Raw genomic sequence first — 19,183 nt, forward strand, 5'->3', positions numbered from 1 at the left:
TCAGATACAGTGGCATAAGTGGCAGAGGTTTTTTTATGTATGTACATACGCATGTAAATGAGGTTAGCGGACGCTCAGCTCGATTAATTAATTGCAAACGAAATGATCTATAGTGGCATCGATCATTTAATGTCATGTCCCGTTTGTTAATGTTGATGACTGTTTTAATCTTTCCGGATTTCGATGAATCTATAAACAAATTGTTTACAAGTACATTAAATTAGACAAAAATGCTTTAAATGTGTGCATGAAATTGATAATCTACAATATTTTTATGTGTACAAAAATGTTTATTATACAAATTTTTATATTTTGGAATGAGAAGCCAATTTTTTCTGCTCATCTGTGTTTACTACACACAGCAAATAACAGGCCGACTATGTGTGCATACAAGAGAACTTTTTTCCAAAAAATAGGTACATACCTACCAACTATGCGTACATACATGTAAGGATATATGTATATACATATGTTGTAGTGTGTACATGTTTTTGTTGCTGTGTTCTTACTTTTTCATTATTCATGGACATTCTCTAGGTTTCACAAACTATTGTTTTTTTTCATTTCTTGCGTTTTCAAAAGCCATGCGCCAAAACCGTAGAAATAACAGAAAATGAAAATAAATAAATTTGCTGATCACAAAAATTTGGTAGAATATTCTAGAAGAAGTGCAAACAAAATAAGTTGATGTACATACTTACATACGAGTACATAAGTATGTATGTATGTATGTATACAGCGTGGTTTCACTATGTGAGTTATAGGAAAATTCATACACTTTATACATATGTATGTATTTATACAAATTTATGTTTGTATATTTGCTTTAACCACATATGCAAATTAATCAATAATTATTCTTTATTTAATTAATTGGTATTTACATTTTTACAGTATCAATAATATTAGAAATTAAAACCAGTTAGGTAAGCTTAAGTTCAGGTATGTAACCGAACATTTTGCAAGGATCAAGGCCAGGGAAATAAGTTGAGGTGTTAAACAACAGTTCAACGATGGAACTCAAAATCGTTAATTAGCTATATAGGGTGTAAACCAAATATCTTTACCCAATCCATTCATATTCAGCGCTAAATCATATTATGTCTTAGAAAAAATGTCCTTCGGTTTTAGTAAAATAACATACATTTTGACCATAAGGTGCCATATAACCAATTCTAAATGTACTATATACTTAATTTTCTTAAAATACATATTATATATTCACTGATATATAGAATAGAAAACGTTTATTATAAGGACATGTCTTCAGTCTTTTAGACATGCGTACGCTCCGAGGTCCTAACATCGACTAACATCCTTGTGTTTGTTGACATGCGTTTTTGTTGCACAGAGGCGGGTGCGTAGGTGGGCTGCAACAAGATAGAGATCCATCTTGTTGCAGCCGACCTACGCACCCGCCTCTGTGCAACAAAAACGCATGTCAACAAACACAAGGAAGATTCGACATCTAGAAGCTATAATCACAACAGACAACCGAACGACTTTCTACTCGACTTGCAATTGTGCTCTCTGAGAGCACTCATCAGCTACTAAATCCTTACGTACAGTTGCGACCGAATCCATTGGTTTTCGGAAAACGCGAAAGAACTGCTGGTACGATGAGGTGTGCCATGTTTCCGTAGAGAGAAAGAGATGACAATGGAGCGGATGTTCCATTAATCGTCTGAAGAAAAGCGGCAGGGGCCGATGGATTGCCGGCCGAGCTATTCAAACACGGCGGCGAAGAACTGATAAGGAGGCTTTTTTCTGGATTTGGTATTCGCGCAAAACTACTACGGCTGTGTAAACTGACGTTCAGCTATACCAAAAGCTTCGTCAAGATCGGAAAGGACCTCTCCAAATGAGGTTTAAGACAATATATGGTGCAGAGGCATGGACGGTGATAACATCTGAGGAGTCGGCTTTACAAGTTTTCGAGAGAATGTTCTGCGGATGATTTATGTATGAAACTCGGAAAATTTGCGACAGAGAAGCAGAGTGAATATTAAATTCTTACCCACAATATCTAAATTAATAATATTGACCAACTACGGTATAAGGCCAACCGAAAGTTTGAAAATCTTTTAATAAGTAGGTGCAAGGGTGATATTGACTCAATTTCTTCCATTTTTAGCATTACTACATACACATAATATTATTAATACAAGGAGCTTTTCAATGTAAACAAGACTTAAGAAGAAAAAAACAGAACAAATGGTTTTTTCGGCAAAATCAATATTTTTATTTAAAATAGTCGCTTTCCACTTCAATACAGCTTCCTGCACGGTCCAAAAGCATGTCGAACGAGTGTTTTAGCTCGTTGGCCGGTATGGTCGCCAGTATGCCGGTGCAAGCCTTTTGAATGGCCTATACGTCTGCATAACGCTCTCCTTTCATGGTCAAATTAATACGGGGAGTAGTTAATGGTTAAAATGTAATTTTTGTTCAAACAATCGTCCTTAGAATGTTGAATTCTGAGCAATTTTTGGTCGTGAGTCAATTTGTGCGGAACAAACCCTGCACACACCTTTCGTAAGCCCAAATGTTCGTTCAAAATGCGATAAATCGATGTTTTGGAAATGTTAAATTCTGACTAACTTTTCATGAATTCACGCACAGTTTAGATGGAATTTCCGGTGATCACGGATTTTGAATGGCCAACGTGTTGATCGTCATTTATGTCCTCACAACCACTTTGAAAGCGTTGAAACAACTCGTGCACTCTGCTACGGCATAGGCAAACATCGCCATAAACTTGTTTCATCAATTGAAACGTATCGGTAAAAGTTTTACCCATTTTAAACCAAAATTTAAAGTTGGCTCTTTATTCTAAGCTCATTTTCGCACCGATAACATAAACATACTGACACTAAAAACGCAATAACTTTACTTCCAATTGATGAAATGTCATGAAATTCTCACTGGACAATCGATAAAGATAGCAGATTCTAACGCACGAGTCGACATGTAGATGGCGCCAACAGGGGGTGCTTGTAGAAACAGATGCTCTTTGAGTTTCATTAAGGTGCCTCACATGTCATCAACAATATCTATAATATATCTAAGAAATAAAGTCAACCGGATGTTGAAAAATACTGATATTACTTATATGGCTATAGCTCCTAGTTTTCACTCGATTTTATTAAATTTTGGCACAGATATGCTTCGTTAAGGAAAACACTAAATTTAGATTATTAACCCTATTCAACTCATTATTGTCACAGAAAGCATATGAAGAAATAGATGAGTCTTAACAATGTGAGAACCTCATCGATATAGGTAAGGCTCGAAAAATCTATAAAAAAAGATGTGGCGAGTTATAGAAGGTTTAAGACCGAAACATACTCATCTAGAAACCGAGAAGATAATCTGGTCAGCGATGCCTAGAGCATACTGAGTTTTTGGAGATAGCCCTTGTCCAACCTGCTGATTGGCATTGAAAGTGAGACACCCGGAGATGATGAACCCGAAACCCTAAGTTAACATGATGAAATAAACGTTTCAACCCATCTATGAGGTAAAATAATTTGCAATAGCACGCTTACAAAATGATGGGAGCCGATGCACCTAGATGTTTAAATAATGAATTTTACCATTAAAAGGAGCGTCTTCTATGTCGCTATGTCTGATCTGATTTGATATCTCTGCAAAACTTATACGGCTATGTAAACTGATGCTGGACAATACCAGAAGCCTTGTCAGAATTTGGAAGGACATCCCTAATTCTTCTGCACCAAACAAGGCTTCAGACATGGCCACTCCCGACTCTGATGATGAACAACAATAAAACGAAATATCTCCTGTCATCAAATCATCAGTCAGCGCATTCGCACCTTGGCTCCTACGTCACTGCTGACAGTCATAACTTTGAAGTTGTAGAAGACCAAAAATGTCAGCGTTAAAATCCAACACAGAATCATTTTTACCAACTGGTGCTACTTTAACTGAACAAGTAATTGAAAAGTGGAGTATTCTCTCATGAACCAAAATTAAATTGTATAAATCACCGAAGCGTGGACGATGTCGACAGCCGTTGAGGCAGTACCAAGGGTTTTCGTGAGAAAGGTTTTATGGAAGATTTATAACGAGCTGTACGGTACTTACATATACTTATGACGATATACATATGTATGTATGTAGACATAATTCAGTGAATAGAAAGACAGCAGCTATGCTAGCGAGGTTATGACGTTCAAGACACTACAGTTTTGGAGGTAACAACAACAATATTGCTACTCTTTTTGGAAATAATATAAAAATAAAGTCAGAAGTAAAATTTTTGCCTTAAAAATAATTTTTGTTATTATTATTATTTATTATATTTATTTATTGATGTTCAAAAGGTTTCAAATTACACGGACACTAATTCGGTGCTCAAATACAACCGTACATACTTATACATATGTAAGTAAACTACATATGTATATTATCAAAGTTACATAATGTGATCAATGAAAACAAATTTCTTTTCCGATAATTTTTTAAGTTTGGTATGCTTACATCACATACATCCATGCATATTTACAAATACCACAGGATACCTTATGACAAAAAAATAGCAATAATTTAAGCCAATACATTTTGTAAAAAGGCTTCTTTCAATTAATTAATAACACAAGATTAGTATGACATATGTGTCGAAATCCGATAGAGAGAGTAGTAAAACATTTTAAATTCTTAAAATGAGCTATAGACATTAACATTTGCTTTTACTCGAACTTCGAACTCCCTCACATGTTCATTTGTTTAATATCTTAATTGATTTCCGTACATATACTTATGTATATATAACTATGTATTTGTGAGTAATTTGGCTATTGACATGATATCGATAAATTAAATTATTAAACGTAATTTATGTAACAAATTATTATATTATAGCCTTGACAGACGGTAGCGTTTATCCGGATTAACTGCACATTCACCGTGCGATTCTGTACTGTGATACTGTCTCAAATCTCTAAATTTGAGATTTTAAGTTGGAGACAATTTTTGAGACTTGAGACGATTTTGCTATTCTGTAAGTGACAGTCACAAAATCTATTACATTTCATTATTCAGTGATGTTTTTACAATTGAATGAAAATAAATACATACATATGTCGATAACAAATATTAAATTTTCTATAACATAGTCAAAAAACATAATTATCAATAAAAATAAAAATATATGTTGACTTTGTTTCATAATATTTACGAAATTTATGTAAAATTGATTTATTTTTCATCTTTTCGTGTTTGAGTTACTTACAAAATATAAAAAAACGACAATCGATTAATATATATGATGATCTCTATTCAGTATATTCAAAATGGCAGACAAGAGCTCTTTTTAGTTTTGTGACCTGCTAACTACCAGGTCTCAATATTTTGAGACTAACGCTAGAGACTGTTTAGTGAATAGCAGCTTGTCTCAAATTGAGATTTTGCCTCAAAATGACTCAAAGACTGGTTACAGAATCCCGCTATAACTCTCTAAAATTTTGAGGATTAATTGGTAGTTAGGAACGCAGTTAACTTCACTAACTCCCGAATTAATCCGGATTAATGCCGTTCTCATCATATATGAGGTGTTGATACATAGACGCAACAATCCCCGTCCTTTTTACTAAGTGCCCAAACAACAACGTTGAAGTGTATGTACATATACATATGTATGTATATGTGTGCTGTTAAGTACAGGAAAATATCTATAAGTATATGTATACATATGTATTTGTATACTATGCATTTACTATTTTAGTTGGCTCGGCGTTTGTGGGATATGCACGAAAATATAGTAACGGGATTTTGTTTTTTGCAAATACATTGGATACATTGGACTGCGTCCAAATTGGTAGTATATAAATAAACAATTGCCACGAAGATATACGAGTACATCTCTTAATATACAGGCTATGCAAATTAGGGTGGCCCTCAGTTGTTTGCAGAAAAATAAAATCATTTCTATTTTCGGTTCCACTTCATAGAAATATGTGAATATCTAATATATTGAATTATACAAAGTTTTAGGTCAATAAAAAATGATTTAGACATGACCCACAGCGATTAAAATCGTGCAAATTCTACAGATTCTTTCATTTAAAAAATAAAGTTTTATTTTACAACTACATATACATCAACAACGGTACGGTACAAGTAAGTATATACATACATAAATATGTACTTCGTTCTATTGTGAATATTTTTATCATTGTTGAAGAGAGATTTTTGTACTAAAATTATAATATTGTTTATAATATATAAATTAAATTTTAATCGTTCATTTTTCTATAATCAGTGATGACTTGTAACAAGTATTGTTTTTCTTCTTTATTTAATAATAAGATTTTAATTTTTCAATAATCTTCTTTTTCACAATAATAGAAACTGCATTCATAAGAGAGGTACCATAGGTGGTTAAAAATCTTGTTTATTGTAATATCGGAAATTTTTTTATTTACGGTTCTGTGTTCTCTACCTTCCTTAATAAACGTTAAATCATAATGACGTGCTTTAGATGGATGGCTAAAGCCACAATATATACATATACGTAGTATGGACGTCTAAAAGTTAAATAAAGTGGAAATTAAATTTTTTACAAGATTTCAATCGCCGTGAGCCTCCTCTAAGTCTTAATGTATTGGAATGAAATTTTATATATATTCGATTGGAATAGAATCCAAACTCGTTGCAAATTAAGGGCCACCCTAATGTACAGACTACAAGTATTTACCTTTGGAAACACTCACACAGTAGGCATAGACCCCGAAAAGATATTTGAAGTAGTTAGCACATTTTTTTATATGTATTATTAGAAGTTCGCTTTGAATATGCCTGTTTAGTATGTAGCATTCATTGTGGTCCCAACTTAGCACAAACAAGTCGGAGACTAAGTTTGGGTGTCACCGAACATTAAATAAACAATTTTCAGAGATGCGAAAGAGTTTAATATTCGCCGTTCAAATAAGTTAGGAATGGATTATAATCATATTAGGTATCTTATTAACCCATACTAAACGTCTTAGCCTCTCTTAGTTTCCTTAGTTCATTTTGACAAACTAAAATGAGAAGGGTTTAAACTTTATATATTGAGTATATAAGGTAAACATTAACCAAAGTCCGAAACCTTTTTATTGTGTATATTGAGACTAATAGAGGCCATACATGGGCACACATGTGCGTTCGATCTGTGTGAATTCGTTTGCCCATACACGACACACAAATCCATTTTGCGTTCGTTCTTCACACAGTTAACATGTGCGACAGCCAAGAGGAACATTCCTTCAAATTTATTTCTAATGTAGCACTTTTATCTATTTCTTTGTATTTCGTTAATAAGTTATTCCAACTTTTATTTTTCTCAATTTTATTTTTATATTTATCACTTTTCCTTTGCCAAATTGCCAATTAATTTTTTATAAGATCAATAAATTCAGATACAAAATCTTTATTAAGGGGAGAGTCTGCTTTAGAAGCTTCAAACAATCGCTTAAATCTCTTTAAAAATTATCTAACAACAAACAAAGTTATAGATTGGAACTCGAAATATTGTCGAAGCTAGAAGGAAAATAGTGTCCGAGCGTCAGACAGATACATACAAGTATATGAGCGCTTGGGCAAAAAGCGAAAAGCGCGATTTCTCGGTTTTTTACTTTTACGATTATTCTTAATTGGCGGGCAAAGTTGGAATTGGGGCAAAGTTTATTATCTTTGGCATAAAATTATCTTCTATTTAAACTAAAAAAAACTAAGAAAAGTCAAGTTTGAACATATTTTTAAACAAAATATAGTACATTTTTTTTGGAATTTTCTTAGTTTAACTAGAAGATAAGTTATTAAAAAACATGAATCTCTTTGAATTTTTTGTTCCTCATAAATGCATATGCGAGATGCATCGGGTAATTGCTTCCTAAAGGCAGAATATCAAAGATTTCGTATTCAAAAAATTTGTTAAAGATGTTCAAATATATGACTTTAAAGCCTAGAAATTTCGCTTGCATCAATTATTTCTTTCCCTCCCAAAAAAATCCTCAAAAAAGATCGATTTTTTGAAACCTCTAAAGCAGTCTCTCCTCTTAACACTCGCAATTGTCCGTGATCTTCACTGCTCGGCGACACGAGAGAAATGAGATTTTGTGCGCTCACAACGCCATACACGATAAACATGTTCGCGCACCGATCGTAAAAGATCAAAAATTTTCGCGAACATGGATCGGTACGCGAACAAGCCCATACACGAGTAAACCGCATGTTTACACATACCGATCGAACGCACATGTGTGCCCGTGTATGGCCTCTATAAGGGACTGATTGTCTTAACGTTTGGCATTACTCAAGTATACTCCATTACGTATGTATGTATGTTTGTATATAAGCGCAATTTTCAGCATTAATCTCGCATAGTATGTCATGTTTTATATATTATAATACACTAGCAACCCGCCCCGGCTTCGCACGGAAATAAAATATAAGGCCTATGTCACTCACTGAAAAAATGATTAAAATCGATCCCGCAGTTTTGATTTATTCATTACTGTCCGTGGCCCGCAGCGTTACATTTGGAGTAAAACAATTCCCCTTTCTTTATACCATGAAGATTTGCTTGCTATTTTTGGAATATCTAAATTCATACCCTACATTTTTTTGCATTTTTACATATTTATTTTATTTTTACAACTTGTTGTCTATTGGATGCATTATAACTTGAATTTATATTTTGTTGCTCTGACGATGAGGAAGACAAATCTACATTCACCCCTGCAATTGTAATATTTAAATTTTCATTGACGGGTTGGGTGCCAAGAGCAACACCTGGTATGCCTTCTATAGTTTGAGAAATGACACAAAGACGCACAATAGTTTCTTCGTTTGGAGTGAGCTGATATTTAGAAAATGGGCCACCTCCTGTTGCTCGACTCTCAATTTTGTTGTGAGCTAATTTTCTTTTGATTTCGCTCTTCCACTCAGTTATAACCTATAGAAATAAGTTTGTTTTAATTGCAGTTTAATTTTGACTGAAATTTACTTACCTTTTTCCACCCGTTTACATCTTTGTGTGGAGGACCTGCAGCATTAAGCGATTCAGTTAATTCCTGCCATAACGATTCTATTGTCGGCTTATTGCGTTTCGTAAACCCTCTTAAGATATCTGGATTTTTTTCCATAAATTCAATTATGATCGTATTTTGCGTTCTATTCTTATGTTTTCCCCTACAAAAATAAAGTTAATTACTTTGTAAGAACATAATAAATAAATTCCTGAACTTACATTTTCTCAACCGTCTAACAACACACAGAAATATAAACTGAATATTCAAATCTGTTGGCGATTATCTTCTTGTTTTATTTCTGATAGCAAAACCGATAAAATTGGTTTCGATGACACCCAAAACCGATACAAATTCTGTTTCGAACATCAAACCAATAATATCTGAATTCATGGCACCTACTGTTTTTTTTGATCGGTTTCAATTCGGATTCCGACAACTATCAGATTCCACAACACCCCCGAATTACATGGAATTCAGTACGGTAATAACGACATGAATTGAAAATACATACATACATATTTACGCCCGAAATTTAATGATGCGAGAGATTCGTACATATGTATGTACTTACATACATGTGTACGTACCGAGTTCTTTCACCACACGATCTAATTCAACACGAATGAGGTGGGGTGAGATTCCCACATAACTTCTAAAGTTTCATTCGGTTGACAGCGAACAAACACACAAACAATTTTTTTTGGAAAAAGTGCTGCTCTTGTTTAAACAATTTTGGTTAAATAAGAAATGAATCAACTATTTTTTTGATGCAGAACGAAAGTAAATATTTGAAAGTTTAACTTCAAGTAAGTTTCATTTTAATCGGTGGATTCTTTTATGATGTATGGCTGTGTAAACAAAAAATATATGTTTTTTTACCACATTTTGTCCGAGTGCCACGCCCCCTTTATATATTTCTTCAAATTATAATGACATAAACCTTCCTCTTCAAGCAATCTATCTATTAAAAAAAACCGCATCAAAATCAGTTGCTTAGTTTTCAAGATTTAAACATTTAAGGGGACAAAAGGACAGAAAAAGTGACTTTGTTTTATAATATGTAGTGATTCATTGCAAGTCGATATTGATATATTAGGCTATTACCGATTTTTGGGTAAAAATGCATCTGTAGCCACTGATGATCACTTACTCGTACATATGTACATACATATGTATTCGGTATGTGAAGGCATGCAATTTTATGTTCCATTTTTGACTTAAATGCTATAACATAAAGGCTTAAATGGTATAACTTAAAGGCACTATTAGTAAGGAAAGTTTTCAGATTGGCATTCACTTTACATATGTCCCAAGCAGCTCAATACTTCCGGTCTTAGACTAAATATTCTATGGGTAGCCAACGAGCATCCGTTTGAAATAAGGAGCATACATCAGCTTCTTTGTTGGATATGGTTGGATTTAGGTATGCTCTGCCCAATCCACAACTGATTATGAAAGCCCCATAATATGCGCGAGCTACCGTGGGATAAGTCTCCTCAACATCGCATATAAGGCTTTATCGAGCATATTGTGTGAAAGATTAAAGGTCACCGTCAACAAACTGACCTTAGCAGTGTGGCTTTCGACCTGGCAAATCAACAACTGACCAAATATATTCCATTCGCCAAGCCAAGAATTTGGTGATGTCTGAATTTGGTAACCCCGCAAAAGTAATACGGCTGTGTAAACTGACATTGAGCAACAACAAAAGCTCCGTCAGGATCGGGAAGGACCTCTCCGAGCCGTTCGATACCAAACGAGGTTTGGGACATGGCGACTTCCTACCGTGCGACTTCTTCAATCTATTGCTAAAAAAAATAATTCGGGTTGTAGAACTTAAAAGCAGGTACAATCTTCTACAAGAGTGTACAGTTGCTAGCGCTGGTGATATTGATATTATTGAACGAGGGCGAGAGGAATATCTCCTATGATCAAACAACAATTTCGTTTATCTTGGAACCAGTATTAACAGCAACAACAATCTCAGCCTCGAAATTAAACGCTGAAAAACTTTTACCAACAGGTGCTACTATGGACTGAGCAGGCAATAGAGAAGTAAAGTCCTCTCTCGACGAAGAAAAACTCATTATTCCCATCCTGCTGTTGCAGAGGAATGGACGATGACGACATCAGATGAGTCGACGTTACGAGTTTTAGAGAGAAAGGTTCTGCGGAAAATTTATGGTCCTATGTATACGATGACATTGACATAGTTAAGCGAATTAAAAGACCGCGTCTACATTGGCTAGGTCATATCGTCCGAATAGACGAAAACACACCAGCTCTGAAAGTACTCGACGCAGTACCCGCCGGGGGAAACAGAGGAAGAGGGAGACCTCCACTCCTTTGGAAAGACCAGGAGGAGAAGAACCTGACTTCGCTTGGAATCTCCAATTGGCGCAACGTTGCAAAAAGAAGAAACGACTTTTTGGCGGTAGGAAGACAAAAAATTCAATACCTTTGCGTCTGGTCCGCTTCCTAATGAACTGCTAATTTTCAAAATCGGTGATCTTGCGAAATTTTCATGAACCACTTGACGTGGCTTGACCCATAGAGTAAAGTCAGGTGGATGTTCGAAAATCCTGATATTAGTTATATAGGGGCTAGACCAACATTTCACTCAAATATTAGGTTGTCAAAAAAGTCTTGCGGTATTTTCGCTAGTTGGCGCTGAAAGCGCGTAGTTCTAGTTTTATTCGTCGCATCGGGTCATGCCATACCTTTTTGGAAAGCTCATTTCACGCGCTAACACGTGTTTGATTGATTGTCGTTTCTTTTAAGTCGTTCGTGAGTTATAGCGTTGCAAACATGGAGCAAAATAAAGAGAAAATACGGCACATCAAACTAAAAAGTGAAAAATAATTCTTTGTATAAACTAACAATAATAATGAAGGAAAAATTCCCACAATATTGTGAGAAAAGTGTGGGGTGCTTTGTGATATATTTTTCATATATCGAGAATTCCAGCCTATTTTCACAGTAATGCAGGAATTTTTAGTTTTTATACCCTGAACCGGGTATATTAAGTCTGTCACGAAGTTTGTAACACCCAGAAGGAAGCGTCGGAGTTCCTATAAATTATATATATGTATAAATGATTAGTATGTTGAGCTGAGTCAATTTTGCCATGTCCGTCTGTCTGTATATATGTGTACGTACTAGTCCTTCAGTTTTTAAGATGTCGTTTTGAAATGTTGCAAACGTCATTTTCTCTTCAAGAAGCTGCTCATTTGTCGGAACTGCCGATATCGGACCACTGTAACATATAGCTGCCATACAAACTGAACGGTCGGAAACAAGTGCTGGTATGGAAAACTTTTGCATTTGACAATATATTGCTTGTCAAAAAAGTCTTGCGGTATTTTCGCTAGTTGGCGCTGAAAGCGCGTAGTTCTAGTTTTATTCGTCGCATCGGGTCATGCTATACCTTTTTGGAAAGCTCATTTCAGGCGCTAACACGTGGTTGATTGATTGTCGTTTCTTTTAAGTAGTTCGTGAGTTATAGCGCCGCAAACATGGAGCAAAATAAAGAGAAAATACGGCATATTTTACAGTACTACTACGATAAAGGCAAAAATTCATCTCAAGCCGCCAATAAAATTTGTGCGGTTTATAGACCCGATACAGTTTCCATTTCCACTGCACAACGATGGTTTCAACGTTTTCGTTCTGGTGTAGAGGTGGTCGAAGATGCGCCACGTTCCGGAAGGCCTGTCGTCGAAAATTGCGATAAAATCGCTGAATTGGTCGAAAGAGACCGGCATAGTAGTCATCAAACCGTTATAAACCATTTGAAGAAGCTTGGAGTCACTAAGAAGCTCGATGTATGGGTGCCACACGAATTGATTCAATAAAAATACCGCAAGACTTTTTTGGCAACCTAATATATAAGTACATATATTTTAAAGACAAAGATACACTGTTATGAATTAAATACGCTATCTTACTTTCATTGGGACAACTCACATATTGGGCGATATATACGGTAAAAATCATCCGGAAAATCTTTATATTAAGTATTCGTGGGCTAAGGGAAGAATTGATCAGATTCAACCTATTTTTGACATACAGACAGACCCAGGGTTCTCATTTACTACTCCGTAGCAGCAAAATTTCTAGAATGATTGCTATGCTATCGCTGCCGCTCTCACTTTTCTGGGAGCCACAGCATCATAGTCTTAGCATAACAATGTAAAAGAAGTGCTCTACTCTGCTCCGAGTTTTGTTAGGTAAAAAACTATAGCTGGAGCGGGAGCAACAAATTAAATTCTGCGCTATGCTTTGGCGTAGCAAAAAATTGGGCCAAGGCATGTAAAAATTGTCCATAGAAAATACACGATAATCCTGATTTTTTATCTTTAAATTCCTACAGATCAGAGGTATTTTAAGACACTCTACAAAAGTGCCCAGAGCAACAAAGTGGAAACTCACACCGGCGAGGTATTACGGGGATCTAAACTTGATTTTTCCAAGAAATTCGCATTCGCACGAAATGTGAAGAAGAAGAGTGAACAATCCTGAAAAACATGCGTCTAAAGTCAAGCGATGAATTAAAATACCTCTGATCTGTAGGAATTTAAAGATAAAAAATCAGGATTGTCGTGTATTTTCTATGGAAAATTTTTACTTGCCTTGGTCCAGTTTTTAATGTTAATATTTAGGGCTAAACATTTCAAGGAAGTTTTTGTATGGTATTTCCAAGAAAATTTCGTGACGGGACTAAAAAAAATAATAGTTCAAAAAAAAACACCCTAATGTATATAAAAAAGGGGAAAGTAATGTATGTAGTTAAAATTAATTTCGAAAATTCATAGTAATTGAGTATTGTATTACATTTGGAATAGATGATGTTTTTGGTAATATAAAAATGGTAAATATTTTACATAAAAAAAAATATATATAATTTATTCAATTATTATCTAATTGACTTTATTAATATATTTCTTAAAATATTTGATTTTAGATTTATAAAGTCACTTGACGCAACAAGTGCCAAAATGTTGTGCATAACATTTTTTTGTTTGAATTATTCAATTAATTCAAATATTATGACAGAAAATAGCAAAAAAAAAAGAAAAAAAACAACAAACACATGCGGGAGTTGTAGCACATGAAATTTTTCATTAGTTCTGCTGTGCTACCGCTCCCAATTTTTTGCTACCGCTACGCCAGAGCATAGCGCAGAATTTAATTTTTTGCTCCCGGTCCAACTATAGTTTTTTACCTAACAAAACTCGGAGCAGAGTAAAGCAATTCTTTTACATTGTTATGCTAAGGCTATGCTGTGGCTCCCGACAAAGTGAGAGCGGTAGCAAGAGTAAAATGAAATGCTACGGGAGTAGCGTAGTTTTTCAAATGCTGGACATACCATTATAAGAGAAGGATTATCCTTAATTTGAGTTATATGTATATATCACACATTCTCCCATATTTTCGATTAAAAGTTAACTATAAGTACCGGGGTCTAAATATTCGGTACCTAAGGAGGACGGAGTCATGTGTAGACCTTCGCGCAAGTGCGGGTAGTCAAAGAACATCCGTTTGAACGCGAGCTAAAGTGAGAATGCGAAACATCTCCTCTACAGGGTTGTGCGCTGGGTTTTGGACCCAATGAAAAATTTTCAACAGACTCAGATGAGGGACCCCCTTTTGATGACGACCATTGCAAACGAAATAAGAATAACGATTTGAGGGCATGGATCTGGAATATCCGGTCCCTTAATTGGGAAGTTGCCGCTGCTCAGTTGGTTGTCCCTGTCAGAGTGAATGCTGACTTCACTGCCGTCCAAGAAATGCTATGAACGGCACAAAGGCTGAGGTGCGTAGGTTCTTGTTGCATATACTACAGTGGTCATATAAAAGAGCGCAAATTCGGTGTTGGATTCGTGGCGGGAGAGAGACTCCGTCAATGAACGTCTAGCCACATTCCACATCAAAGCGAAGTTCTTCGTGGGGGCTTGAAATATGGTTATCTGTGATACTAGATTTCAGCATAGAAAATTTTACCAAGCTACCTGGCTGTCCCCGGATCGAAAAGACTCTAACCAGATAGATCATGTTGTGATAGACGTAATACGCGTTAACAAACACAAACAAGTCGAGAAGCTGCAATCACAACAGATAGCAGAACGATTTTCTACTTGACTGGCACTCCTGCACTCTGAGAGAACTCGTCAACAACTCGGCATTTCAAGCTCCTTACGTACACCTGGAACCGAAACCATTGCTTTTCAGAAAATGCAAATCTATGGCGATGACGATGGGGCCGACCTTCGATTGTCCGACCATAAAGACGTTCGAATAGCAATTACCCGTCTGAGGAACAACAAAGCAGCGGGGGCCGATGGTTTGCCGGCCGAGCTATTCAAACTGCCAACGACCATGCATCAGCTTCTTTGTAGAATATGGTCGGACGAAAGCATGCCCGACGATTGGAATTTAAGTATGCTCTGCCCAATCCACAAAATGGAGCATTCAAAATCTATGCGAACTGCCGTGAGATAAGCTTCTTCAACATCGCATATAAGGTTCTATCGAGCGTATTGTGCGAAATATTTAAGCCCGCCGTCAACAAACTGATTGGACCTTATCAGTGTTTCAGACAAAGCGACTCCCTTCGTGTGACTTCTTCAACCTACTTTTGGAGAAAAAAATTCGAGCTGCAGAACTTAGCAGAGAAGGTACCATCTTTTATAAGAGTATAAGTAAGCTGCTGGCGTACACCGATGATATTCATATCATTGGCTTTAACAACCGCGACGTTAGTTCTGCTTTCTCCAGAATAGATAAGGCAGCGAAGCAAATGGGTCAGGTAGTGAGCGAGGGCAAGACGAAATATATCCTGTCATCAAACAAACAGTCGTCGCACTCGCGACTAGGCAACCACATCACTGTTAACAGTCATAACTTCGAAGTCGTAGATATTTTCGCCTATTTTGGAACTAGCATCAACGCCAACCGCAATGTCAGCCTTGAAATCCAACGCAGAATATCTTTTGCCATCAGATGATACTTCGGGCTAAGTAGGTAATTGAGAAGTAAAGTCCTCTCTCGACGAACAAAAACCAAACTCTATAAGTCACTCATTATTCCGGTCTACTATATTGTGCAGAGGCTGGTAAGTCGACGTTGCGAGTTTTCGAGAGAAAGGTTCTGCGAAAGATTTATGGTCCTTTGCACATTGGCCACGGCAAATATCGCATTCGATGGAACGATGAGCTGTACGAGATATACGACGATATTGACATCGTTCAGCGAATTTAAAGACAGCGGCTACGCTGGCTAGGTCATGTTGTTCCAATGGACGAAAACACTCCAGCTCGGAAAGTATTCGACGCAGTACCCACCGGGGTAAGAAGACCTCCACTCCGTTGTATAGGACCAAGTGGAGAAGGGCGTGGCTTCGCTTGGAATATCCAATTGGCGACAGGTAGCGAAAAGAAGAAACGACTGGCGCGCTGTTGTTAACTCGGCTATAATAGCGTAAGCGGTGTCTACGCCAGTAAAGAAGAAGAAGGATTGGACGGTTTTTATTAAATTTAAAAAATTTTTGGTTCTAATGTGGCACACACTTAAAATATTATTCATGCTAAGTCTTATGGCGTTATAATCATTGCTTCTTAATTTTTGTACTGGAAACTGAACGAATTAAGTCGGATTTAAATGTGCTATATAGGAAGTAAGCGTGATTGTTGTCCGATTCCGTCTATTTTCACAATGTGACATAAGAATGTAAAAAGAATAGCACTTACGAAATTTTGTGGAAATCGGTCGGTCGAGTCCCGAGATATGGGATTTCACCTATAATTGGGTGGTACCACGCCCATCGTTCGATTTTCACAGCGGTTCCCATAAACCAAACCTCCCTCATAGCATCATAGTGATAAATTTTAATGTCTCTGGCGTGTTTAGTTATTGATTTATCACGCTTTTTGTAGTTTTTAGCTGTATCGTTATATGGGGAGTGGACGGAGTTATCCTCCGATTTTATCAATTTCCACACTAGGGTTAGAAGTTCTTATAAGATTTGTAAATTTGGTTGTTGTAGCTTAAGTGGGTTAGGATATATCGCTCATTTGCTGCAAGACCGGCATAAGTCAAAAAAATCGATTCCCCAGAAAACGCGTTTAAAGTTTTTAACTGACTACAACCTTACACAGTGACTCCAACCTTACACCTCTTCTTAAGCGGAGCATATAAGAGGTATTCATATGAATTTTTCACTCAACATGAAGTACTTATTAAAAGGTCCACTTCTTCCACGTCCACTTTTTCAAAAAAATTTGCCCTTTGCTATTTTGATCCTCTGTACCAAATTACGGCTTTATATCCTTATTTAGTGCTTAGTTATGGCATTTTATATATTTGCGGCTAATGGCGAACTTGTAATAACTAAGGAACCTACATACAAGCAATCTACCGGATTTCAACTTTTCTCGGCATACTGATCATTTATATGTATCCATATATACGTTTGTATATGTACATATAACCCTATATCTATCTCGATTAGTTTTAGGTGATACGTACAACCGTTAGGTGAACAAAACTATACAACTCTGTGGCAACTGGTTGCAAGAGTATAAAAACAACCACACTCACTCACTGGTAGTGCGAACGGTCCTTAACAGTTGTAAAACAGTTTTAACGTATTTGATTTTTGATTTCACCGCATATCTAATAGCATGTATGTTCATTCATACATTACATCTGTAACACCACTAAAAATCAGAACTGGTTTGCAATTCAGAAAACTAAGAAGATTCGTAATGGATTCCACAACATCCTTATCCCAAGGATAAAAAATCCCATGTAAAATAAGAATATGAAAAAAAAAATGGTTAAGGCTCGGTTTAAATTTAAAACAAAAAGTTTTTTTACGTCGGATGCCTTTTTTAGAGCAAAAACTGAAACTGCAAGCGTTTGCCAAAAAAAAAAATTAAATAAATTTGAAAAATAACGTACACCCTATTGTACATAAGGAATATTGCACGGCACACCATAAGATAATTTTATAAATAAATTGGAGAAATGTCGCACTGCAATAAATTAGTAAGAAAAAATTTGTGAATCATGAAAATAAATTTGATGCAAAATACGTATGTACATGCTTGCAATTTGGGCCAAAATTAGAATATTTACATACAAATATTCTCGAAGCATGTTGCCTGAGAATATAATGTATTTATTCATCTAACGGTTGTTTGTAACGTCTTAAACAAATCGAGATAGATATTCATATCAATTATCTGGATGACGATACGAGTTCAATTCCGGTTGACTATATGTGCGTTCGTCTGTCCATCCTATTCGGCATCTCCTTTGTGAAAATTGGTGAAATCTGAGAATAACTCCGCTTTCGGCTTCGGTTCACTTTTGCCACTATATTCGTCTGTTTTCAATGATCCAAGACTCATCGCCACTAATAATGTACATGTCATTCTGGTAGCCGGAAAACATTGTTTCACAGACGTTAATGAGACGCTGTTTTTCGAAAAAAATTATTGATTTTGGAACCAATCGTGCTTTCACTTTTCTCGGATAATTTCAAGGCAGTACCTTAGCTGTAAAACATGCAACGACTGTAAATGACTAGAATTTATTCGTACCACTAATATATTGCTCCGGAAATCTTGTATTACCTTGGTAGTAAACTGACACAATGGCTTGTTCTACTTTGAAAGTATCTACATACATAGGTATCTATCATTATCTGACAAGTAACCTACAAATAAATCGAGGAAATATGCTAATCACATCTTAAAAAAATATAGGCTATAATTAAAACTGGGTCAATAATTTTATAGTTTAGTAAATTTTTTAGTTATCAAAAGCAAGAAAATGCAGATATAATTACATATTATCAAACGGCTTGGCCCAGAATCTTTTTATATATGTAGTACGTTTTATTATCATTAAAAATTTAATTTACAATAAAAATTAATAGTTTAGGTTTCTATATCTAATTATCAACTCCGTTCGAACTTCTCTTCATCTTATTTTGATAATAATCAATTATCTTACTCTTACATCTAATATTCGAATGACCGCAAGGTGAGGTTTTTAATTTATTTCAAATACTAAAGGTAAAGCCAATAAACAACATGAATATCAACAGGTTAATAAAACACGCAAATAACAAACAATTTTGC

At 35.7% G+C, this 19,183-nt stretch overlaps 3 protein-coding genes across 3 annotated transcripts in view; 2 read left to right on the plus strand and 1 right to left on the minus strand.

Annotated features, from left to right (window-relative positions):
* Window positions 1–19,183, plus strand: part of LOC125776853 (SAFB-like transcription modulator) — a 502,085-nt gene that overhangs the window by 293,270 nt on the left and 189,632 nt on the right. The gene's annotated exons all lie outside the window — the stretch shown is intronic.
* The window catches only part of LOC105229970 (acid-sensing ion channel 4-A), a 74,911-nt gene that overhangs the window by 7,121 nt on the left and 48,607 nt on the right, over window positions 1–19,183 (plus strand). The window lies entirely within an intron of this gene.
* Window positions 8,410–10,097, minus strand: LOC125777025 (uncharacterized). The gene is made up of 3 exons (XM_049450834.1): window positions 9,251–10,097; window positions 9,012–9,192; window positions 8,410–8,956 (listed from the first exon to the last, which is right to left on the minus strand). Coding segments are annotated over exons 1-3 (498 nt in total). The 5' UTR covers window positions 9,253–10,097; the 3' UTR covers window positions 8,410–8,641.

This window comes from Bactrocera dorsalis, chromosome 1 (genome assembly GCF_023373825.1).
Source record: "Bactrocera dorsalis isolate Fly_Bdor chromosome 1, ASM2337382v1, whole genome shotgun sequence".
Classification (NCBI taxonomy): Eukaryota; Metazoa; Arthropoda; class Insecta; order Diptera; family Tephritidae; genus Bactrocera; species Bactrocera dorsalis.

Coding starts and splice junctions, on each gene's coding strand:
- LOC125777025 (XM_049450834.1), bottom strand. Junction 8,957..9,011: donor ATGTAAACGGGTGGAAAAAG/GTAAGTAAATTT, acceptor TTATTTCTATAG/GTTATAACTGAGTGGAAGAG.